At 39.8% G+C, this 26,268-nt stretch overlaps 1 protein-coding gene across 2 annotated transcripts in view; it reads left to right on the top strand.

Annotated features, from left to right (window-relative positions):
• LOC114549238 (glycogen debranching enzyme) overlaps positions 1–26,268 on the top strand; it is a 49,971-nt gene that overhangs the window by 6,361 nt on the left and 17,342 nt on the right. Inside the window, exons 5-18 of one of the 2 annotated variants that reach the window (XM_028569469.1) lie at positions 3,229–3,410; positions 4,495–4,606; positions 5,077–5,200; positions 6,828–6,930; positions 7,078–7,175; positions 8,229–8,368; positions 8,859–9,046; positions 11,809–11,932; positions 13,154–13,317; positions 14,423–14,524; positions 19,067–19,216; positions 21,465–21,615; positions 25,752–25,861; positions 26,076–26,185. In XM_028569469.1, coding sequence (XP_028425270.1) covers positions 3,229–3,410; positions 4,495–4,606; positions 5,077–5,200; positions 6,828–6,930; positions 7,078–7,175; positions 8,229–8,368; positions 8,859–9,046; positions 11,809–11,932; positions 13,154–13,317; positions 14,423–14,524; positions 19,067–19,216; positions 21,465–21,615; positions 25,752–25,861; positions 26,076–26,185 — 1,858 coding nt within the window. Of the gene's footprint in view, positions 1–3,228; positions 3,411–4,494; positions 4,607–5,076; positions 5,201–6,827; positions 6,931–7,077; positions 7,176–8,228; positions 8,369–8,858; positions 9,047–11,149; positions 11,274–11,808; positions 11,933–13,153; positions 13,318–14,422; positions 14,525–19,066; positions 19,217–21,464; positions 21,616–25,751; positions 25,862–26,075; positions 26,186–26,268 lie in introns of both variants that reach the window. The other variant, XM_028569468.1, reaches the window with a different exon arrangement.

The following is a 26,268-nucleotide window of genomic DNA, read 5'->3' as shown; positions in this document are numbered from 1 at the left end:
CAATATTTATGAAGTTTAAGCAGTGTTATTTAATGGTTGACAGATTCTAAGGCCTTCTTCATATTTAAACACACTTCCCTAAATACACCGCCCTTATCCAACTTTGACTCAAAGGTAGTTCCGTTTCACAGGCATTCACAAAAGCAGTTTACTGTCTCAGTTAAACAATTACTCCTGAACCCAAATTGTAATGAATAAAAGAACTTAATCTGATTAAGATAATCAGTAGGCTGGTCAGTTACCCATCTCCTACAGTAACTATCTTAAAAGTACGAGAAGGACTTAAGGTGATTGTGCTCACCATATTGTTCTTGGGGTATATATATATATATATATATATATATATATATATATATATATATATATATATATTATGTCTAGTTTGGATGGGTTATTATTTGGGGTGATTTAACTGACAGATGAAACATGGACAAGGGTAGGTGATAGTTGAAAAAGAAAAAATAAATGTGTATATGTACAGTATGTGTGTATGCATGTGTGTATATGGGTATGTATGTGTATATGTGCGTGTCAGTAGGTATATATTCATGTACTGTATGTGTATGTATACATATATAAACAAGTGAATAATTAAATTGTTTGCATACAAGTACACAAGTAGAAAAAAGAGGTAGAACCAGAAAGGTTTTTTTTTACTTTTTCTTTCTCTTTTTTGAACATGGGAATCCTTATTTGAATCATTTACAATCATTTTGAAAGATATGTTTGCTGAGTATTTTGTTTTTGTTGGTTTTTCTTGCTTGTTCTGAAATGTACAGTAAAGGCCAAAAGTTTGGACAGACCATCTCATTCAATGTGTTTCTTTATTTTCATGACTATTTACATTGTAGATTATCACTGAAAGCATCAAAACTATGACCACCCTTTGCTTTTTTTGATAACTCTGCAAACCCTTGGTGTTCTCTCAATGAGCTTCATGACATTTCACCTGAAATGGTTTCCACTTCACAGGTGTGCTTTGTCAGGGTTAATTAGTGGAATTTTTTCCCTTATTAATAAAAAAGCAAAGGGTGACTACTTTGAATAATCTAAAATATAAGACATGTTTTCAGTTATTTCACACTTTTTTGTTATGTACATAATTCCATAGGTGTTCATTCATAGTTTTGATGCCTTCAGTGAAAATCTAAAATGTAAATAGTCATGAAAATAAAAAGGAAACGCATTTGAACGAGAAGGTGTGTCCAAACTTTTGGCCTGTACTGTACATGTTCTTATTATGATTATTTGTTCAAAATAAACTAAACTACTACTACTACTTAGGGTAAACAAATTAATATACAACCTTATTTGGGCCATATGATTTTATGAATTTGAGAATTATAATGAACTGTTTTAATAATTGCTGTGTTTGAGGAACTATTGCAAGGGTTGAACACACTTTGTGTGTGGTACAATGTGATATAAAGTGACTGTTGTTTTCTTCTGTGCTGTATCCTATTTTTATCTGCTGCAGTGACTCAGTATGATGAGTGAACATATCTTGTTTTATTTTTAACAAGGATAGTGGCAGTGCTGCGGTGGAAACATACCACAGTTGGCCTTTCCAGCAGGCAGCTGTGGCTGTTGCATCACCGTCTCAGTTTCCTCATTGACATTTCGTCTCTATTCATGCTGAAGGTCATATACATAGATAGACTGCTAATAGAAACAGGGTGCACTTTGTCAAGACATGACAGCTAACTTTACATAGAAAACCTACCCTGACGCGGAATTGTTATCATCAATGTATTGTCAAGCAACTCCAAATTCAACTGTCAAAGTCAAGTCAAAGCAATTTCATTTATATAGCCCGATATATCACAAATCACAAATTTGTCTCAAGGGGCTTTATAATATGTACAGCATACAACACCCTCTGTCCTAAGACCCTTGATTTGCATAAGGAAACACCCCCTGTTAGAAAAATTATGCTTAGAATGGTTTTGCTTCAGTTTCTTTGTTAAATCATTTGCATCCGAACTGCTGTTTTAGTATGTCTGTCTTTCATGTGTTAATCATGAAAGCTGAGTGACCCTGGAAAGAGCACAGGATGTATCCCTGAGGGCAGAGTGCATAATGTAGAGGAGATGCCGGGCCTGACCAGAGACAAGAAGAAAAGCTACTGATTGCATGAACCGAATAACTAACTTGACTCCTAACTCCTTTAAAAAGAACAAATAATAATATAATAATATTAAACAACCTTCAGTCATTTTCTGTACTTATGCTGAAGTGCTGTAAACTGACTCAAGTAAACAAACTTTTAAGAGAACTCCAGTGATTTTGTACATTCTTTGATAGATAATTGATAGATAAACAGAAAATTACAGTATAGCCAATCAGGATGACATAATTATAGAATAGATTGTAAATAAAAATAAGGAAAGGATTGGGAAGGATGTCAAGCAACTCCCTGGTGTTGCAAAACAGATAGAACCTGAGCCACACAACCAGTGTTAAAGTACTTGAGATCGGTATTGGTCTTAAGACCAGTCACTTTTTGAAGGTCTCAAAATCGACCGCATTTCTATTGGTCTTGTCTCGGTCTCGGATGAAGAGGACTCTGGATTTTATTTCCAGACCGGTCAAGTTGCCTCCGCATTGTCTGATTTTATGTGTCAACATCGTTACTGTGATTGGATGTAAAACTTCCTGCTTCAAATGCAAACAATAACTTGACTCAATTCTAAGTTGAATGTTCTTACCATTAACCCACTCTCCCCGCCCCCTTAAACACGTACTCCCAAGAAAGTGAATGCGAGAGACAGGAGAAGCTCTGGCTGTCTCGGTCTTGACTCTGTCTCGCCCTGCCTTGGTCTTAATCTTGACTTGGTCTCAACCCCTCAAAGTCTTGGTCTTGACACGTTTTTCTGCCATCCCGGATATGCTGTGTGGACTAGCCATACCTTGCTTCGCAGCGCTGTGGTGGAAGGTCTGGCAATGCGAGACTTACTATAATATTACTGTACTGCAGCCAAGCCCCCACCTGCCAGAATTCCTTCATTCGGCTTTATGCACCTTCTCACTTGCTACAGTCAGCCAAATTACAATGACTAGCTGTCCTGTCACTGCGGGCAGGATATCCAAACTCTTCTCCTGCTCTGTCAGTGCTGGAACGAGTTACCTTCAGCAGAATCCCTCTCCATCTTCAAAAAGATAATTCATTTGTACGCTCTTCTTTTTTCTTCTCTTACCTTGTCTCCTCCTCTCTTCTCTTGTCTCTAGCGGTTAGCAGTGGGTGGATTCACCTCCATCCTGAGTGTGGTTACAACCTGGTTAACTCTCCTCATCTGAAACCAGCGTGGCTCCTAGACAGAGCCCTGTGGCATCTCAGCTGTGAGGTGGCTGATGGGAAATTTTCTGAACAAGGAGTACCAGCACTCTTTCAAGATGAATGGAACATGAATGTGAGCATATGCATTCTTAATTGTGGGTACTTGTGTGTCGAAGTTAATGTCATGTTAAAACCTCATGGACATTTTAACATCTTATATAACTTCAGTCAGGAACTCTCTCGGCAGATTTAACTATATATTGCAACGTTATGGAAATACAGCTATGCTTGGCCCCGATGGCTGTGCACATTTACATGCACACCAATATTCCACTATTATTCTGAATATGACAATATTCCGAATTTGATACGTAAAGGTCATGTAAATAGTATATTCCCGATATTCCGAGTAAGGCCTGTTTCAAAATTTAGCATTTTCTGATTAAGACGTGTGGGATATGTCGGTATTATTCACTGTTTGGAGATGTATACAGCGCATTTGGAATATGTGTCTCAATCTGGGTTTTTACCACAGTTTACAACCAGTTTGTGGCCTCTTGCCTGTTTATGACTTATTGTCAGCTCTGTGCGTTGCTATGGTTGCTGTACACAAACCAACCAGCTAACAGTTTGGAAGGCTGCAGACCCGATAAGAAGGAGAAGCACAGCTACTTTTAAACTATTTTAAACTTTGAATCATGTTAGGACTCTGAACTAGGAAGGTGGAGGCAAAGCTTTGCCAGCAGCAGCAGTGAGTGAAGCAGCGTCAGTGTAGCAGGGACCAGTGAGGAGGGAGGCCCATTTAAAAGGATCGGCTTGATGTGAGAACGGCTGTGATCGGTGTGTGACTGATAGAAATGATGATACAATAAGAGCGGGGTTGATTTCTGTGTCACTATGCATCATTTCACAAATCTTATATCTTTTTTACCAGAAACCAGATTTGTTTGTTTTTGATGTTGTTCCCATAACCCCTTGGATAATAAATCCGCACAGTGCAATGAAACTAGGAGATTTATTTCATGTAGAACTAATTGGCAACAGCAAATATGTTCTGGCAGAAACATATGGCCTAATGCTATATGTGTGTGCATGTGCGTATGTCTGTGTGTGTATGTGTGTGTGTGTGTGTGTGTGTGTGTGTGTGTGTGTGTGTGTGTGTGTGTGTGTGTGTGTGTGTGTGTGTGTGTGTGTGTGTGTGTGTGTGTGTGTGTGTGGCCCTGCGGGGCGTCCTGTGGCAGCAGGTGTTCTCCAGGCTGAGGCTGTGGGAGTTCCTGCAGGTCCGTGTGGATGAAGCTGTGGAGCAGTTCAAACAGCGGCTGCAGGCTGGTGAGAAAACAATGACCAAGGGACATGCTTCAGTCACACACCTTTCTAAATTAAATTAAAGTCAAAGTATAGTAGTAGTAGTAGTAGTAGTCTTCATTGAGATGAACTTGAGATAAGTGTCCACTCACATGGTAGGGGGACACAGGGAAAATTGATAATTTACAAAATGATTCCACTGATGAGTCTGTAAGAGTCTTGCCAAATTTAGCTTTGTTGTAAAATGTGGATGAGACTAATGTGAACATTTGTGAAATATATTGCAGTTTCTTATAATTAGCACACCCGTCTGTCTGTCTGTCTGTCTGTCTGTCTGTCTGTCTGTCCGTCCGTCTGTCTGTCTGTCTGTCTGTCTCTCCGTCTGTCTGTCCGTCTGTCTGTCTGTCCGTCTGTCTGTCCGTCTGTCCATCCGTCTGTCTGCCTGTCTGCCTGTCTGCCTGTCTGCCTGTCTGCCTGTCTGCCTGTCTGTCTAGGTTCAGGTGTCGGGTCCAGTCCAGAGTGTAAGAAGCAGCTGAAGGTGGTTCAGGACCCTCAGCACCGACGCTTTGGAAACACAGTGGACATGAACTCTGCCCTGGATATTTTCACACCTCACAGGTGACTCTTCTCTCTGGCCTTGGACTTTACCTACTATGGGACAGGAACAGCAGGCTTGACTGTATATTACTGTAACTAAGTGGAGTGCAAAATCTGTAAATAAAAAAATCTGCAGTTTTTTACAGTAATACGAGTAGTCTCGCATTGCCAGATCTATCTCCACAACGCTGTGGAGTAAGGTCTGTCTACACCACAGATACGTTCTGGGATAGGAATAAAAAACATTATGGGTTGTTTGCATTTCTTTAAACCAATCACAATCCTCTTGGGTGGGGCTAAGCTCCAGATGCAGTGACGTGAATCTGCAAAATAGTCTCGGGAAGGAACTTGTTTTGGTGGAACATTTGCACCCTGCAAAAGAAAACCCCACATACAATATTAAATAAAGTTCACTGTTGACACAATACAGTAACGTGAGTTATGTATATTAGCTGATACATGGTTAAACCTCATTAGCTCTTACCAGTGTATCGCCGTGTGTACTTTGTCCATAGCATCCCGCACGTGGCTCCCACGCCAGATGTCGCTGACCTTCTGCTCTCTGTGCGTTGCTGTTCTCAGTTTGCTTCGGGAAACAGCAAACAACTTCAAACTAGCAAGCAACGCGCTGAAAAAAGTTTCAAGAAAATTTTGGATCGTGCAACAAGGCAGGCCTAGCTTGGTTTGTTCGGGAAATGATTGTAAAGATTTACAAAGAAAATGTTTACAGCATTTCCTCTCTAACTGGGACGTTTTGGGATCGATTGGTGAGATTGCTGTGGACGAAGTACACACGGAGATACACTGGTAAGAGCTAATGAGGTTTAACCATGTATCAGCCAATTTAAATAGCTCACGTTACTGTACTGTGTCACCAGTTAACTTGATTTAATATTGTATGTGGGGTTTTCTTTTGCAGCGTTTTCTCTTATCGGGCTGCAAATGTTCCACCTGTGGTGGCATTTCCAGAAACACCATGAAGTGGTATGATGAGACTAAAGGGAAAGCTTAGACATTAGGTCATCATAGGTCACATCATATGTGAATGTTTTGTTTCAGGACAATCTCCTTTTAGAGGTCAGTGTAAGCTGTGTAACAAGGTGACATAGTTTCTCATGTGCCTAGAACTATGCTCAAGGTGACCATCTTTTTTTTGGCGCCATCGATATCTTGAGATATCACATACTCGATAGTTGGGGCTAGGAATATACAGTAAGCATTAGGAAAAGGCTCAGGACCTCAGAGTTGGGGAGGACACTCCAGAGTAGCACATTGTGGTTAAACTGTACTGTCTTCCTTAATCTCCACGATCAACATCAATAAATTCTTGTGTGTAAGACAAAGTCTCCAGAACCTCCATGTATCCTATAGAAAGCTGTTACTAAGTTTTTCCTTAACACCACCAAACAAGTTCCTTCCCGAGACTAATTTGCACCGCCACCGTCGTCCAAGAAAATTGTGATTGGTTTAAAGAAATGCAAACAACCCAGGGCGTTTTTTTCCTCCTATCCCAGAATGTGTGTGTGTGTGTGTGTGTGTGTGTGTGTGCGTGTGTGTGTGTGTGCGTGGTAGAGCCAGACCTTACACCACAGTGCTGTGGAGATTAGCCAATGGTTGATGGTTTAATTCCCCCTCTCTCTGGTAACAGTATGAGCCCATCAGACATCCAGGAGTGCTGTATCTGTTTCAAAAAGAGACTGGAGGAGCTGAACTCGGGGTTATACAACGAGATGAACCACCACGCAGAGCAGGTGTGTGTGTGTGTGTGTGTGTGTGTGTGTGTGTGTGTTTGTGTTTGTGTGTGGTTGTGATTTTTCAGATTTTACACATTCCTTTTTTCAGTTCTTGCTGACCAACTTTCTTTTGGTTCCAACCCCACTGCTAATTTTTCTCCTCAGGCGATCAACTGCATTGTGGGAAATGTAGTTTATGAGCGTCTTTCTGATCAGGGGCCAAAGCTGGGTCCGGTCACAAGGAAGTACCCTCTGTGTAGCAGGTAGGCGCTCCAACCCTCTGACCTGTCACCATGTGTAGGATTTTTTTAAATCTCAGTATCTACATTTTTTCACTATTTTGGGTTAAAATAAACGTGTATGGACCAGTTATTGACTGTAAAATGAATCTGACAAGAAAAAGGCACAAGGAAATATTGGGGGGGTAGTGTATAGAAATAAAATAAATGTAAGAGTCTCCCTAAATTGTCCTTTTAAATTATTCTTAGAGATTCTAAGAATGTTTGTTATTGAAAAGTGTAATATCAGAATCAGAAATATATTTAGAAATAAGTTTTTTATTATTATTATTATTATTATTATTATTTATATAAGGTAAGTAGCACTTACAAGGAATTTGCTTTAGTTGATGGTGCATATATAAAAACAATAATATAAAATAAACAAACAATATATACATACATACATACATACATACATACTGTACATAGATACATAAATACATACATACATACATAAATACATACTGTACATACATACATAAATACATAAATACATGCATACATACATAGGTACATACATAAATACATGCATACATACATAGGTACATACATAAATACATGCATACATACATACGTACATACATAAATACATACATACATACATACATACATAAATACATGCATACATACATACATGCATACATACATAAATACATAAATACATGCATACATACACAGGTACATACATAAATACATACATACATACATACATACATACATACATAAATACATGCATACATACATACATCTGCATTGTCATACATACATTGTTTACGTTTATTTCACACGTCAACATTGTATCATTAAACGCTTTTCAGAAGGTACAATAATCAAATGTAGGCCGCTTGAAATTGGGAACCCCAAATAAGCTACTGAAAGCTTTTCGGAGGCTGTATGGTACAGTATGTACAAAAATGTAGAGGGATGGGCAAAAAGTTCAAAAAGGAAAAATAATTTATAGAATGTGCAGAGGATACTATTACTTGGTTGGATATTATGTTTTGATCTACATGTCAGTTCCTGTGCCTCCTCCAGGTATTTCTCCTTCCTCTTTAAAGATATGACCCTTGATGAAGAAATGCAGCTGATGGAGCAGAGAGAGAAGGCGTGTCACTTCCTGGCCCATGATGGCTTTGTGAAGGGAAATGACCTGCTCAGGAACTGCGCTGAACCACGTAAACAAACTTGGCAGGCGCAAAAGTGACCAATGCATCACCCTATACCATCTTGTCTTATTTATTTATCTATTTATTTGTAGTAAGAGAAACACCTCAGCCAAATTATCGTTATTACTTTTAGAAGTAGCAGTTGTGTTTGTATTATTATTGTTATTAATGTTAATATTTGTGCTATGAGTCTTAGTTTTTCTGTTTGACTGTGCACTTTACTGGATACTACATCTGTTGTGGCATATTTCTGTGTTTAAGTTCTGTTAATTACTTTATATAACAAATGCTAGCTTGGCTGAACATTTTGATTGTCAGGGTGCAGACCCATTCATATAAAAACAGTTCCGTTTAGAGCTAGTAGCGGTAAAATCCACAGGGTGTCTTTATCATTGCCAAATCTCCACAGGCAGCCATTGAAATCACACAAATGAACAGAGAGATATTTGCACCACCATGTTCCTCAATCTGCCATTTCTTCCTCTCCTGTTGTCCACAGGCTCAGAGGCCTACTTACGGAGAGAACTGGTCTGTCAGGCTGACACTATCAAGCTTCGTTATGGAGAGAAACCGGAGGACTGTCCTTATCTGTGGGCTCATATGAAGACATACACAGAGATGACAGCCAAAGTCTTCTCTGGTGTATGCCTGGTCAACTGCCTGTCCACCCCTCTGCATGTGGCTGAGGTATTCTCTATCTACTATTCTGTGCGAAAATGCAAAATCCTCCTGAGCCTATACTATTGAAGGTGTTTTGTCAAAATGTGCGATAAAATATAGATCTTTGATCCTTGAGACCAGAAGCATTGCTACCCCTTCTTTCCTCCCTCTCTCCATTAAAAGAGCATCTAGCTCTAGCTGAAGTGCCTGAGCATCCATAGCAATATCCAAGGCAATTAGAAACAAATAATGCAAAAGTAGAAGTCCTAGAGTGAGAGGACACAGTACACACAGTACAGCACAGTAACACACTGGTTTATATTAAACGTGTGATTGCACTGTAATCAGACTGTGTTTGACCTGTGTAGATTTGAGCGATCCACTTGTATCAGAGATCTTTGCATGCCACACAGAGCGACCAAAAAGAGACCAGAAACTTCAGTCAGCCACTCACAGCTGTTGAGTTTACTGGGCCATTTTTACATTGAGTGCAAGCAGATCAAACGGTGAATCAACCCGTACAGTGTGAGCATAGTTGCATGCTTCAGCCGTCCAGAAATAATAATAATAATAATAATAATAATAATAATAATAATAATTGAAATGTATGGTGTAAGTTAATGCAATGTAACAGATGGACTTAAAAAAAAGGTTGAGTGGTAATGATAATGATTGGTCACAGCCATGCTTGATTTATCCATATATACTAGCTTGGTACTTATATATACAATATATTTTATTAAATATATACAATATATTTATAAAAATAAAACATATCAGAACTTGTCAGCAGTAGAAGAGTAAATTCCTGGAGTTATTTTCATGATTGTCCTATTTGCGTCATGAGTAAACTGCATACCCTTCTCCACTGTCTGGAGAGCCTCTGGACAGGATACACTGACACATAGTATCATAATGAATTAATACTGATAATAAAAATAATTTAAAAATGAATCATTAAACGAATGTAAACTCTGTAAAGCTCACTAAAGTCACTAAATCCGACCATAAATTTGACAAAACAATCTTACTTCAAGGTATTTAGTAGCTGCTCTGGGTCATAGTGTGCTTGTGCTTAAATGTCCTTTTTCTAAGCACTTATAGAGTAACTTAGTACTTATTAACAGCAGGCTAGAAACACATTGTTTTACTGCCCTCTCCAGTTGAAAGAGTGTCATGAAACCGTGCCATGTATTATGCTGCTTAAGTACACTTTAAGAACAAATATTACTGGGACAAGTACAGAAAATTGCAGATGAAAATTGAATATCCAGGAATTCACATAATAGTCACTACCATTGACTATCCATATAATATTTCATAATTTAGGACTGTGACCATACACAGTCCAGCCATATTCTAGGTTTCGACCTAGCCTTGTTTCTTGGTATTTTGTACGTACATGGACATACAATTGGTTTATTACAATATATCAGTGTCCAGTGTGATGTATGAGGGCCCGTCCGTTACATTATTCACAATTACCTTACACACATACAAGTGAAATGCTCTCACACATTATTGAAACGCTCTCATATAAACTACTGAAATGCTCTCATATACACTACTGAAATGCTCTCACATACGCTATCTTCATACTAGTTTCAGTAGTGTATATGAGAGCATTTCAGTTGTGTATATGAGGCCATTTCAGTTATGTATATGAGAGCGTTTCAGTTATGTATATGAGAGCGTTTCAGTAGTTTCCATGAGAGCGTTTCAGTAGTGTGTGAGAGCATTTCACTTGTATACGTGTGAGGTTTCAGTATAGTATGTGAGCGTATAATTTTTCAGTAGTTTATATTAAAGCAATTCAGTACTGTGTGTGAGAGCACTTCACTTGTATGTGTGTGAGGTAACTATGAATAACGTCCCAGACGGCCCCTCATAGAAGACCGGTACACAAACAACCCACGCAACATACGATTATTTGTTATTAGTCCCATGTTCTCATTCTTGTTACTGCTGGCTTTACACATACTGCCGTCCTAAAAATGTAGTCTTTGGGTTAATGCTGAAACATTTAAGGGGCATTCCTACATTGACCTGGTATAATAGAAAACACCCATTTAGCTATGATGGATAGACACCAGGTTAATTGCTGTGTACATAATGTGTTGGTCCCTGTAGGCAATGCTGGCAGCAGCCAGAGCCATCAGGCCTAACCTCTATGTGATGGCCGATCTCTTTCCCAGCAGTCAGCTCATTGACAATGTCTTTATAAACCGCCTGGGAATCACCACTTTGGTGCGAGGTACTGACCCTGACACCGTCACCTCGCTCCATTTCTGCTCGCTGCTCTGCTGGAAAATGCACAGTTTGAACAAAACACTGAAAAGTCTGCTGGATTGTAAAGAACTGCAGTGATTTGTTTGATCTTGGAATGACTCTCTTTTCTTCTTTTTGTTTGTCTCTTTTGGCTTTTTAATGCAATTGCCTCTGACATGTACATGCATCTTCCATATTTCACTTTTATTCTGTCATTTCAAATGCGTTTTTTATTGTTACATAATACTTAACTAAATATCCTTGGCTCCCCTATTATTTTCACTCGTTTCTCCGTTCCCATCAACCAATACCATGGTTAATCTGCATGCCGCATGTTCAATCTTTTCTCCTTTTTTTTTGCATATCTGCTCTGTCCATCTATGCATCCACATCATTTCCCTCCCTTTTGTTGTCACTCTTCTTCCTATCTCTGTCTCCCTCCTTCTCTTTTTGATCTTAACTCTGTGCCCACCTTTGCATGGTGTGGGGGTGACCATGCTGGCTGTGATTTGGGTCTGCAGTACATGCTCGATCAGGCTCGTTTTCTGAGGCCAGACCTGTATGTGGTGGCTGAGCTGACGATTAGCAGTGAGGAGCTGCAGAATGTCTGTGTGACTAGGCTGGGCATTACCTCACTCATCAGAGGTAAGCACCCACACCAGCAGTGTGTGTCATTTGGAACGCAATTTTTTTACATTACATATATCCATCTCTGGCTTAAAATGGCTCTTATTCAGATTTTATGTTGTATGAGTTGGGGATGCACACTGCAGTTTCCAAATGATAGAATATTTTTGACTAATCACAAACTTTAGTCCAAGAGCCAATCACGGAAGTTTAGTATGCAACAAAATTAACGTAAACATTAAAAAGGTTACTTTAATTCTTAATTTTGTTTACTTGTATAACAGGACAAAGCAACTAAATGTGGGAACTTAGTCAACAGGAATCTAAAGCTACAGAACCAGAGAGCCAAATGGTAGAATAGAAAAACTGATGTGGAAATCCCTGCGAATAGATCAATGCATCGTTCCCACACATTAATAAACTTTAAAAGAGAAAATAAACATATTTGGGGAAGTGCTTAGTCAAGTTGTGTTAGATAAGATATAAGCATAAGCGATCGAAGACATCCAAAATGGACCTCTGACCTTCAGAATAAGAGAGGGAGTTAAATAGTGGCAGGGTTATGTCATTTGTTATCTATACTCATTGAATTAAAGCACAGATTAATACTTGATGTCAGACAAACAAAATATTATGACCATCAGCAAGTCAGAGGAGCCGAGTGTTAATCTGTCCTAATTGTTAAGGGGGACCTTTTAGGCTTTTTCGTTTATTTTCTGTCATATCTATAATGTTGCAGAGTTGGATGTTCATATTAAACATGGCAAAAAGCCTTGAATAATGAATTAAACATATTTAAAAGAAATCCCCAAAACATAGTATAGCCAAGCCAAAAACCTTAGATTTCACACTGGTCTGAACACTCTGGTTTAAACAGTTACTCTCATGCAGGGGTCGCGTTTATTTTATATATGGTCATCTTTGCAGATGTTGTTCATTACCACATTCCACAAGTTGAACCATTAGTTTGAATACATATGTAAAGCCTCTAATAACTTTTATATATATATATATATATATATATATATATATATATATATATATATATATATATATATATATATATAAATATATATAGGTGATTATAGATGGAATTAAATAGCATTTAACGGCACTCTAATGAGTTGGCATGCTGCATCACTACTTTGGGATCGCATGTTTTCATATCCAGTCTTGTTATTATTCCAGACCTGGCTGATATGATGTGAGGCAGCTTCTTTTCCTCCGTCTCTCCATCAGATGCTATGGGTGCAGCAGAGCGTCAGAAGGAGGAGGGCTCGCTGTCCTGGTTTGGCGCGGAGCCTGTAGGTGCCTTCTTTCAGCCCAGCCTTCGGCCCCTGATCCCAGCCGTCACTCACACCATGTTCATGGATGTCAGCCCGAACAATCACAGTCCCATCCAGGTCTGCTTTCATCTAGGACAGGGGTCTTCAACGTTTTATAGGCCAAGGAGCCTTTGCTTAAAGAGAGACAGAGTAGGGACCCCTTACTACATATACTGTAGACAATTGAGTCGCATATTAAACTTAACTGGTTTACTGGCATTTCTTTAAACCAATCACAATCGTCTTGGGCGGTGCTAAAGGCCGGACACAATAATGGTGCCGCTGCAAAATAGTCTCGAGAAGGAACTTGTTTTGGTGGAACATGTGTACGTTCAAAAGTTGTTTTAGTCGTGCAACAGAAAACTCAGAAACAGAAAAATCTGAGGAGCAGTAAACTGCTAACTGCTAACTGCAATTAACTGATTTTTCTGAGTTTGGATGGTGGATTTATGAGGACTATGGTTAACAGTTAGACCATAAATCCACCATCCAACACAAAGAAAGAGCAAGGTAACAGACATCCGGCGGAATTTCCGGTGGCACCTGAACAATCCTGTAAATAAATTTGCCGTCGATATAGACTAAAATAAACAATTCATAGTGATAGATATTTATAAATTACCATCCATCCAGTGTCTGAGGGACAGGGGTGAAAAAAATAAAACATTAAAATGAAATAAACAAACAGTAAATGCAGAAACATATATGTACAATATGACTTTTTAAGAAAAAAGAGGCTGTATGGACAAGTGCAGGATGTGCAAAAATGTTAAGGGATGTGCAAAAGTGAATGTGCAAAGGACAGGTACAGTATATAGTCTGTTTGTTTTTAAGGAATCATATCAAGTGAAAATCACCTAAAATAGCTTGTTCCAAGCCAAAAACATATATAAAACAAATAAATAAAATTAAATATTTATTTATTTGACAGGGACAGAGTTAGCTAAAAGCTCATTTTCATCTGTAGCACCTGGGCAGGAAACACACAAGCATGTTTTGGTTCAGTCATGCTCTCTCCATCTCTATTTATTCTCCCAAAATTCAATTGAAAGACTCACCTCGTTAGAAAATGTCATTGTGCACAGTGACAGAATGTGAACGACCACATTGTAAATATCAAGCTTGTTACTGAATTGTTGATTTGGACCATACAGGCCAATCTTAACCTGTTGTGTTGTTTCAGACGTGTTCAGTATACGACTTCTTGCCCAGATCTACCCTGGTTTCTATGGCCTGCTGTGCTACAGGCAGCGTCAGAGGATATGATGAGCTGCTTCCTTGTCAGGTAAAATCAAATGGACGTAAAGTACCACAGCATGGCACGGCTCTCATTGTTGACTGTACAGGGACTTTACTGAAGCTCAGATGGTGTTCACGTTTTAAAGTGCTCATATTATGCTCATTTTCAGATTCATAATTGTATTTAGAGGTTATATCAGAATAGGTTTACATGTTTAATTTTCCAAAAACACCAATTTGTGTTACACTGCACATTGCTGCAGCTCCTCTTTTCACCCTGTGTGCTGAGCTCTCTGTTTTAGCTACAGAGTGAGACCTCTCACTTCTGTTCCATCTTTGTTGGGAGTCGCGCATGCTCAGTAGCTAGGTAAGGACTACTAGCCAGTCAGAAGCACAGTATGAGGGCATGCCCTGACAGTACCTAGGTAAGGACTACTAGCCAATCAGAAGCAGAGTATGAGGGCGTGCCCTGACAGTACCTAGGTAAGGACTACTAGCCAATCAGAAGCAGAGTATGAGGGCGTGCCCTGACAGTACCTAGGTAAGGACTACTAGCCAGTCAGAAGCAGAGTATGAGGGTGTGCCCTGACAGTACCTAGGTAAGGACTACTAGCCAGTCAGAAGCAGAGTATGAGGGCATGCCCTGACAGTACCTAGGTAAGGAATACTAGCCAATCAGAAGCAGAGTATGAGGGCGTGCCCTGACAGTACCTAGGTAAGGACTACTAGCCAATCAGAAGCAGAGTATGAGGGCGTGCCCTGACAGTACCTAGGTAAGGACTACTAGCCAGTCAGAAGCAGAATATGAGCACTGTTAAAGCTCATCCCAACTCTGGTGCGGATCAAACAAACCAACTCTGGTCTGCAAAACGCGGATCTCTGTTCACTTCTAAGTTTGCTAAAGTTCAGTTAACTTCAGGTGAGAACGCGATCCGACCCAAAAACAGGAAGTGAACCAAAAACAGAGCATTTACTAACCTGTAATTTCAACCTTGCACACAATTTACGGACCTATATAGCCTATGATTTCAATTCAATTCAATTCAATTTTATTTATAGTATCAAATCATAACATAGGTTATCTCGAGACACTTTACAGATAAAGTAGAGTAGGTCTAGACCACACTATAATTTACAAAGCCCCAACAATTCCAACAATTCCAGTAATTCCCTCAAGAGCAAGCAGTGCAACAGTGGCGAGGAAAAACTCCCTCTTGGGAAGAAACCTCGGACAGACCCAGGCTCTTGGTAGGCGGTGTCTGAGGGGCCGGTTGGGGGTGTGATGAACAGTGGCGATAGTAGTCATATTAATAATGGAACAGATTCTGGATCTAGCGGGGAGCTGCAGGGTTCAGCAGGAAGCAGCATGACATTGCAGGGCACCGCTGAGCTCAGCAGGGAGTGCAGCAGGACCACGGCGACAGCTGGAACCAGGATCTTGGTGCCGACGTTCTCCAAGGAAATACGCTGGGGGAAAAAACATAAGGACTCCGGGGAGTAACTCCCCAGAAGCTAGGATTAGTAACAAGCATTTCTGGGATGGGATACACACAAATAGTAATAGTAAAAGTAATAGAAAGGGAGAGGAGAGAGCAGCTCAGTGTGTCAAAGGAAGGAAGGAAGTCCCCCGGCAGTCTAGAACTATAACAGCGTAACTATAACAGCGTAACTAAGAGAGACAGGTCATAAGGAGAGGTAGCTTTTTCGGGCTTAGAACTCTCCCCCTGCCGGATCGGGCTTGGCTGGCCTGCCTCCCTCTACTTTGTTATGTATTATTAATCTAACAATTATGAAGAGAAGCAGGTGGGCCAGTTAGGTGAACACTGCAACTCCTCACTCCCTAACTATAAGCTTTATCAAATAGAAGAGTTTTAAGTTCATTCTTGAAAGCGATTACAGTTTCTGCCTCCTGAACCCAGATCGGGAGCTGGTTCCATAGGAGAGGAGCCTGATAACTGAAGGCTCTTGCTCCCATTCTACTTTTAGAGACTCTAGGTACCACCAGTAACTCTGCATTCTGGGAGCGCAGTGCTCTAGTGGGACAATAGGGTATTAGGAGCTCTTCTAGATATGATGGTGCTAGACCATTTAGAGCTTTGTAGGTCAAGAGAAGGATTTTAAACTCAATCCTGGATTCAACAGGAAGGTCGTTGTAGCACCGTCTACAAATGTATCAATTTGAGAGGGACTGAGGTTAACATTGAGGTCCTCTGTTATGTTAAGGCATGACATAGAGTCGAATGCTGCTGGAATATCTTCTTTAAATTTAGCTATAGCACTGTCAGATAGGCATCTGGTGTAGAAGCTTTTATCTAATTTAATATAGTCAGGTAGTAAGAATTCGAAAGTGATTAAAGAATGATCTGTTAATACCGAATTCTGCGGAAATATTATTAAATCCTCAATTTCAATACCATATACCAGCACAAGGTCGAGGGTGTGGTTAAAACAGTGCGTCGCCTTGTGCACACTCTGACTGAAACCGATTGAATCCAGTAATGAGTTGAAAGCAGTACTAAGGCTATCATTGTCAACGTCCACGTGGATATTAAAATCACCTACAATAAGTACTTTGTCTGATTTAAGGACTAAACATGATAAAAACTCTGAGAATTCAGATAAAAAATCAGAATACGGACCTGGAGCCCTGTAAATAACAACGAATATAATTGGCTGTAATGTTTTCCATTTTGGATGTTGAAGATTAAGAACAAGACTTTCAAAGGAGTTATAATTTAATTTAGGTTTAGGAGTAATTAACAGGCTTGCATCAAAGATGGCTGCAACTCCCCCTCCTCGGCCTGAGCCTCTAGGAATTTGAGTATTAATATGACTGGGAGGAGTGGCTTCATTCAGACTAACATAGTCTTCATGGCCCAGCGATGTTTCCGTAAGACAAAATAAATCAATGTTATTATCGGATATCAACTCGTTTACCAATAATGCTTTAGAAGACAGAGATCTAATATTTAATAGTCCACATCTAAGTTTCCTATTTTGTTCTATCGTTTCAGTCGTTTTAATTCCAATTAGGTTGTTAAGTATAGCGCATCTTTTGTTTACCTTTGATTTAACCGATCTGAGTCGGGGAACAGACACCGTGCTTATTAGACTATGAGTGGGCGACTGCTCCAACGGAAGCACAGAGGGGCGCGTAGTACTGCACCCCTGATTACTAATATCAAACTTGGGTTGTCATGGTTTATGGCTCCGTCCCAGGTGGGATGAATGCCGTCTCTCTCCATCAGACCAGGCTTTCCCCAGAACGCCCCCCCAGTTATTCACATAGCCCACATCGTTAGCTGGGCACCCCCCCGACAACCAGCGGTGGAAGGATGACGTACGGCTGTACATTTCATCATTGGTCAGGTTTGGCAGGGGTCCAGAGAAAACGACATTGTCTTTGCGTATGCACAAAGTGACTCAACGTTAATTTAAGGGATGATAACTTTCAGATCCATAACCTAATATGACCACACATATCGCTGGTCGTCTGTGTGGCATCATCATCTCTCTCTCCTTCACTCGCTGTCTGTCAGCTGCTCATTGTTCGCCTTCTTCTAAAATATTAGAAACACTAAAGCAGAACCAGAAAACCCAAGACGTTATAAATATGGTGTTGCTCCATTATTTCTGAGAGCAGAAGTGTCCAGTTTCAAATATTCTGTCATATGTTTACAGTGTTTGGTGCGTTTGACAAAGTGCAGTGTGAACGCAAACCCAACCAAATGAAAAATGCAAAAATATTGCAACTTCAAGCCTGAATCGCACGAGTCCACCGAACTACAGGTGTGAAAGCGCCCTAAGACAAACCAAGCCATAGAACACATTTATTGTATGTACTCCATCCAACACATATATCCAATATAGTCCAACTGATGTGTGTTTGGATAAGCACACAACTCTGCCACTGGACATCATCTGGGAAAAAGAAATACCCCGAGAGGATTTCAATGCACTGGTCGTTAGCTGTTGTGTGTTTTGTCATTTAGCCATGTAATGACGAGAATAGACTTAGACTAGAGTTTTTCTTGTGAGCATGAGAGTGTGTTGTTATGTTGTGATAGATTTAATGTCAATGCGTTCATTAGATTTTGTAACACAGCACAGTTACTGGATGTTTAAGTGGCCTTTTGAGCCTGTGGGTGGCAGTAGAGTAAAGGACAAGGGGTTACTAGGTCCAGTAGGTTTTACCATATGGGCTATGGAATGCCATTTAAATGTCTATGAATACATTATACATACATGTACATTTAAATATATAAATGTGTCAATTAAGTTCAATAAATGAATAAATAAATAAATAAATAAATAGGTGTCACTTTTATTAATTTCAGGGAACTTTTATTTTATGATGTCACATTTATTTACTTTCCCCTCTTACGTTCAAATGTATTTGTACATAACATTATTTAATATTGAATAAAATGGCATTCCATTATGGGCAGCACTAATATTAACAACATGGTCTGATCTACCAGTTAACACAGCTATACCTTGGTCCAGTCCCCACCTGGCACAGATAAAACTGAGCGTTCTGATGTGTTTTGTGAGCTGTTCAGGGCTTGACCTTCCGTGTGCTGTACAGATCTCAGCGGTGAGGGAGGACCATCAGTACACCTGCTGGAACTCTGAGGCCCGGACACGTGACCAGGTCAACCTGCAGACTGGGATCCTGGCTGGGAAGCTGGCACTGAACCGGCTTCACCAGGAGCTGGCTGCTGAGGGCTTTACCCAGGTCTGTTCTCTCTGTTACGGTGGAATGTCAATTTGAACCCAAAGGGGTCCAGGTTTATCAAGGGGAGGGGGCAGGTCTGCGGTACTCCGAGGCAGAGTAGAGTGGTGCAGCAGGTCAGATGAGAGGGCTTGTGTCAGTGATCCAGTGGGTGATATCCAGTCCAGTAGAATCCAGTTCCTTGGGTGCCTGGGTAGCTCACCTGCTAGTGCATGTGTCCATATACAGAGTCCTCGCTGCAGCGGCCGAGGGTTTGGTTCCAACCTGTGGTCCTTTGCTGCATGTCATCCCCCCTTTCAATAAGCTTAGCATTTTGAAATCCTGAATTTAAAGCTTTAAAGCTTTAGTGACTTTTGGGTATTAATGAACGTCCATTATGATCATGGATCAAGACTTGTATCATGTGGATGCGCCGACAATTTTGTTGTCATTAGTTAGAATTCCTCATGGGGGCGGCAGAAACTACACACAGGCTTTTTTCTTTGCTTGTAATGGAGTGATGTTGCATGACTGATGAGTGGGTGATGACATCAGAATGGAAAGCCTTGGAAAATCGTTTTAAAACCTCTATAACTTGCTCTCACGCCCTCAATGTTTACTTGTCATGCACAATTTATATGTAACTAAAAATGTAACTATTCTTGTCTTTTTTTTGCCAATGTGCTCTTTTAAGCTGTAGGCCTTATAGTTTCTGAATTATCTGCCTCAAAGCAACAAGATACCCTCTTCTGCTTATCATCCACTTCAATGTTGTGTAGCTTAATCCAGTCTTGAGCGCAAACTCTTTTTTTTAAATGTGATATGAGTAATGTTTAACTTAATTTACAAAAATAACATGTCTACAGTTCAGAAAAGTCTTGGGATGCTCAAAGTGAAGACATTTTTAGAAATAGAGGTTTAAGGTTTTCAACTGCAAAGCATGAAAACCAGCAGTGTGCTGTCATTCTCTGAGATTCTAGTTCTCCGAGGTGTCACTTTTCAGCTATCACTATGACAAGCAGCTTATGAGCCACACCTGCTGTTTTTTTAACCATGACACAGCACTTTCGGCTATCTGCCTGCCTGCCTGCCTGCCTGTCTGCCTGCCTGCCTGCCTGCCTGTCTGTCTGTCTGTCTGTCTGTATTATTCAACGTTTGAAAGACATTCAAATTAATTAAACCATTTCCACTTTTGCACATTTTCCTACAAATTCACCTTTTTCATAGACATTGAAGCCAGCAATTCAGTATAGTGACAGCTTTTCAGAAAACCTGAATATTTATATTATATTTATATTATATATTTCACTTTTGTTTCATACATATTTGGTGTTATTTAACACTTTAATGAAATGTATACTAATTTAATCCTTTTCTACTTTTCCAACTGTTCTCACTGCTTTACCTTCTTCTAACGCATTAAATCCAGCAGTCTAGTTTAGCTTAAGGAATTTAGCTTTTCAGCATTCACAAGCACTTAAGAAAATGAATTATGAAAGTAAACACAACTGAGGAAGCAATTGTGGGGGGACAACCCATACATCATTATTTGTTTTTATTTTTTTGTGGCATTTTTAGGCCTTTATTTGATAGGACAGCTTAGACATGAAAGGGGGAGAGAAAGGGCTGCAGGCCCAAATCAAACCCGACGCCGCAGCGGCGAGGACTGAGCCTCTTTACATGGGGCGCACGCTCTACCAGGTGAGCTATCCAGGCACCCCGCACAGATTAATGCAGTAAGTAACATTGTTAATATTTGAACTCAACTGCCAAACAAATACAACCCCCCGCCCCCTTCAGAAGCTTGGCACCCAAGATTCACGGACTGGCTGGCAGGCACATTACCCCGCCCCCTACCATCAACTGACGCTGCCTGTTGCTGATTGGCTGGAATAGTGTTTTGTGGCCCATTTACACTATGTATTTACTGTGTATTAACACCAGTTTTTTTTTCCAGCGCACACAGAAGATAGAGAGCTCGGGGACCGTGAGGAGATATTAACTGAATTTGACAAAAAGTGTATTGGATTAACATACCTTACTTTACCTTTAACGAATGATCTTTTCAGTGTCATTAGCATCAACTTTGCACATTAAACTAGATGCCATTGAATCTAAAAAAATATATCATAGCCTTCATATGTAATGAACTCAGTTGAATCCCTACATAGGACGTGACCTCAGTGTTCTCATTGTTCTCAGATAAAGCACATTGGTATCGTCTGATTTGTTTGTCAAATTTGAAATCGGGCCTTTCTGGTTGGATGTGCAGGTGTACGTGGAGCAGCTGGATGAGGGCGTGGTAGCAGTGACCAGACACTGTCCCAGCAGCCACCAGTCTGTGGTGGCTGTGCTGCGGAGGGCCATCAAGAACCCAGAGACACAACGTCATACAGAAGATGTTTCACCGATGTTCATACCAGGTGATAGTCATACAAATATATCCTGATCCGAAGCTCATATCTTTTTTTTCCTGTTTTTTATGCACTGAAAAAAATCTTTGAATCTTTTGAATTTACTTGATTTTAATGTGTATATCGGTCCCACATGATCAGAATGTGGCTAACTGACTTTAACTTTTTTTCTCTCTCGCTATTACTTATTTCTTGTCAAACCAACATATTTTATTCACATTAGACTGTCTATTAAAATTGTGTTAATTTAACATATTATTTTTCAGTTACAGTAATAAGAATTTATTGTGTAGTAATTTCACCATGTTCAGGATACCTGATTTTTAGACTAACTGCAATACAAATGTATTGTGTAATGTTAAGTAATTTCATCATGTTCAGGATACCTGATTTTAGACTAAATGCAACTTGATTTCTTAAAGCTAGTATTATTTAAAGGTATTATGTAACGTTAAGGCAATTTCATCATGTCCCTGGTACCCAAGTGGGGTCTCTAAATCTAACATGATTTGTTAAAGTTAACTCTATCCAAAAACTGTAGCCATCGGTTCCTTGTTGTGTGTGTAGGTAAATACAGTTGTATGTGTATCTGAGTCAGAGTTCTGTACTCAAAATTGTCTAAATTGAGTATTAAAACTTAGAACGTACCAATTTTACCCAACACGAATGACTTTGTGCAGTAACCATAAACAGATTTCACAGAGGGATCAAAAATCTTAACCTCTACATCAACAGCAGTGGATTTAACCACACAACTATGCAAGCCACAATGTTTTCAAATCGTTGTATATTCTGCATACAGTGCAATGGTTTTAAATATAAAGTAACCTCGCACTAATCATATTCACAGTGTAGCAACAGGAGCATAAACATACTTCAAAAAAACACATCTACTTAAATAAAACATATCTTCATAGTGGACTTCGAACAGCAAAGACATTTATGATACTTCAAACATATCTTCAGTGGACATGGCAAAGACAATTATAGTACTCTTCACATTAGATTTAAAAGTGCAAATACAAAATACTGTGAATTGTTATCACAAACAGTGCTCTCCCGAGCGCAAATAAAAAAAGAATACAATTTCTAAATCAAACATGGCACAAAGTGAATAAGGCAAAATAAGAGCTTGTGCTTTGTTACTAAGTTTACTCCTAAGCTTAAAGGGTAACTTTTTCAACCTGGACCCTATTTTCCTATGTTTTTGAAAATTGGTCCAGCATTGAGCAAGATCGCTGTGAACTGGGCTGCAATGTTATATAGGGAAACTGTGCATGGTCAGTTAGTGTCCACTAAAAATTCAGTTTTTGCTGCTGACAGACTCAGATTATTATTCTAAGTGTCTGACAACATTATAGAAAGGATCCCTACAGAGATAGGCCTTTTTGTTAAAGAGTAAGATCCTAAACAGTACTTTTAAGTCGGGTGGGTTTGGTGATTGTGATTTCGGGGCTGTTTCATGTTAAACAAAAAGGATCTTACGCTTTAACAAAAAGGTCTATCTCTGTAATGTTGTACAACAATTAGAATATTAATCTGAGACTGTCAGCGGCAAAAACGGCACTTGGACGTAAATTGAAGGTGCGCAATTGTCCTATAACTCAGTGAGTCTGCGCTAGTCTTAAAAATAGCCTCCATTTGAAGTTTGTAGCAACGTAGAAGAACTGACATAGTAACTTTAGCTAAATCTGAAATGTTTTTTTAATAATTTACAACAACAATAACTACTTTTCTGGTTCCAGTGCGTTAAATCTGAGGACCTGTTGTCAGGACCTATGGATGTCACAATGGGGGTGCCACAAGGCTTGATTATCGGGCCGACTCTTTTCTCCCTTTACATCAATGATGTGGCTCTTGCTGTTGGGCACTCACAAATCCACCTCTATGCAGACTACACCATCCTGTACACATCGGGCCCCTCATTGGATAATGTGCTATCAAACCTCCAGGAGAGCTTCAATGCTATTTAGCTCTCCTTCCGAAACCTCCAATTACTTCTAAACTCTGGCAAAACCAAGTTCATGCTTTTCAATCGATCGCTGCCCACCCCTGCCCATCCAATTAGCATTACCATGCTGGATGGGCTGGAATTAGAAAATGTGACAGCGTACACATACTTAGGTGTCTGGTTAGACAGTTCCCTCACCTTCCAGCAACACTTCAATCTAAAGTTAAGTCTAGGATCGGTTTTCTATTCCGCAACAGGGCCTCCTTCACTCATGCTGCCAAACTCGCTTTGGTGAAAATGACAATTTTACCAATTCTCAATACCCAATTTTAGTGATGTTATTTACAGAACTGCCTCAAACTCTCTCCTGAAAAAACTGGATGTTCTCTACCACAGTGCCATACGATTTGTGACCAGAGCCTCTGTTAACACCCAGCAACCTCTATGCATTAGTTGGCTGGCCCTCGCTACACACTCAACACCTAACTCACTGGTACCAACTCATTTACAAGTCCGTGCTAGGCAAAGTCCCGCTGTACCTAAGCTCACTGGTCACAATAGCCCTACCCACCCGCAACTTCCGCTCAAGCAGTTACATCTCCTTGGTCACCCCAGAAGCGCACACCTCCTTTGGCCGCCACTCCTTCCAGTTCTCAGCTGCAAATGACTGGAATGAGCTACAAAAAACCCTGAAACTCAAAACCCTTATCCCACTAACTACCTATAAAGCACGTCTGACCAAGCTCCTGTCCGATCACTGCATGTCCTAATTGTTCTCTATCATTCATACATTGTTTTTATACACCCTATCCCACTGCCTCTGTTATGCCCCAACGCACATTTGCACATATCTGTTTATGCGCTTTTGCACTTTGCATCTGCCCTGGCATGCAAAACTGTATTTCTCCCCACCATTGTTGCATTGCCTTGTTGTCACACAACTTTTGTACATCTACAACTCAACAAATCACAACAAATCTACACTGACCTCACTATTTAAACCACTACCTGCACTAACTGTATACTGACTCTTTACTACACCTCAGCATTTAGATAGTTCTGTCTATTCATGCATATTGTGCTAATATTGATCAACATCACTATCTAGTCCACACTTCGCACAAACTGTACATTGACTCTTCACTTCATCTCAGCTGTTATCATTCATATAGACTGTTTTTACATGTATGCTGTGTTATTCCTGATTCTGCTTCACTACCCAGACAAATATTTGCTCTAACTGTATATAAATTCTTTACTATATTCATTATTCAGACAGACTGTTTGTTCATGTTTACTGTGTTATTATTGATCCACATCACTATCTAGATTACATATTGCACTAACTGTATATTGACTTCACTACTTCTCAGCATTCATATAGACTATTTCTATATACTGCGTTATAACTGATCACAGGATCCACATCACTATCTTGACCACAATTTAATTTGCACAACCTTTATTCTGACTCTTTACTACATCTCAGCAACGTTGAACATTGTCTTTTCATGTATATTATGTTATCACCATATCACTTTTGCATATAAATCGACTTACTTACACCTCACTTTGTGACTGCTTTGAACTGCCTACTTAATCTGTACCTTTATTGTCTGTTGTATTCTGTTTTCATGCACTATATTGAATGTGAAACTGTATGTTGTCTTTTACGCTTATGCTTTTCTTGGCCAGGTCGCCGTTGCAAATGAGAACCTGTTCTCAACGGCCTACCTGGTTAAATAAAATAATTTTATAAATTGGCATTTATTTAAACCAATCACAATCGTCTTGGGCGGCGCTAAGAGCTGGACAGAGCCACGGTGCCTCTGCAAACTAGTCTCGGGAAAGAACTTGTTTTGGTGGAACATGTGTATGTTAAAAAGTAGTTTAAGTCATGCAACAGAAAACTCTGATTGGACAGATAATCTAGCTAGCTGTCGGGATTTATCCTGCAGAGATCTGAGGAGCAGTTAACTAGTCCTCATAAATCCACCAGAGTTTAGAACGCCAACACAAAGAAAGAGGAAGGGGACGGACATCCGGCCGATAGATATAGACAATGTAGAGCCCCAGTATGTATGTGTATAACTGTGTTTATTTTATTTTAACTGAGAAAGAAGGGGTGATAGAGAGAGGAATTCAGAAATGTCAGCTAAGCTGGACTTTTTTCCTGTCTGTTTTGCCTTCAAAGGTCATATTCAAGAGGTGGTGTTGGAGGCTGTAACCAACTCCAACAAAAAAGAAGACAAAAACATCAATGGCCTGCCAGAGTGCACTGTAGAGATCCAAGAACACATCCAGGTAGAGACTTCAGCCATCTTCAGTGGTGTGGGATTCTGGATACATTTAAACTTTCTCATGAGTTTCTGTGTCTGCACTGTGATTAGTACTTCTTTAGTATATTTGAGCTGTAATAAATGGTCTATAATAGGCAAAACTCTGCTATGGTGCATACAAGTCATACTTCAAGTAGCTTTATATCTAGGAATTTAAACCATTTCAAATTATCTTCCAGCTGAAGGACAGTAAAATGGTTAAAAAGGCAGACATGGTGTCCAAACACAACAGCGTTTATCAGGAGATAATGTTTGAGAAGTTCACACCAGGCTGCGTCATCATCTTCAGGTGGGTCAACCTGGGGATGGACTGAAAGAAAAGTGCTGTCCGTAGTTTATCAGAATCATTTGATCCGCTTTATGTCATGACAT

Source organism: Perca flavescens, chromosome 22 (genome assembly GCF_004354835.1).
Source record: "Perca flavescens isolate YP-PL-M2 chromosome 22, PFLA_1.0, whole genome shotgun sequence".
NCBI lineage: Eukaryota > Metazoa > Chordata > Actinopteri > Perciformes > Percidae > Perca > Perca flavescens.
The sequence above is the reverse complement of the archived record's forward strand: the minus strand, read 5'-3'. Positions and strand labels throughout refer to the sequence as shown.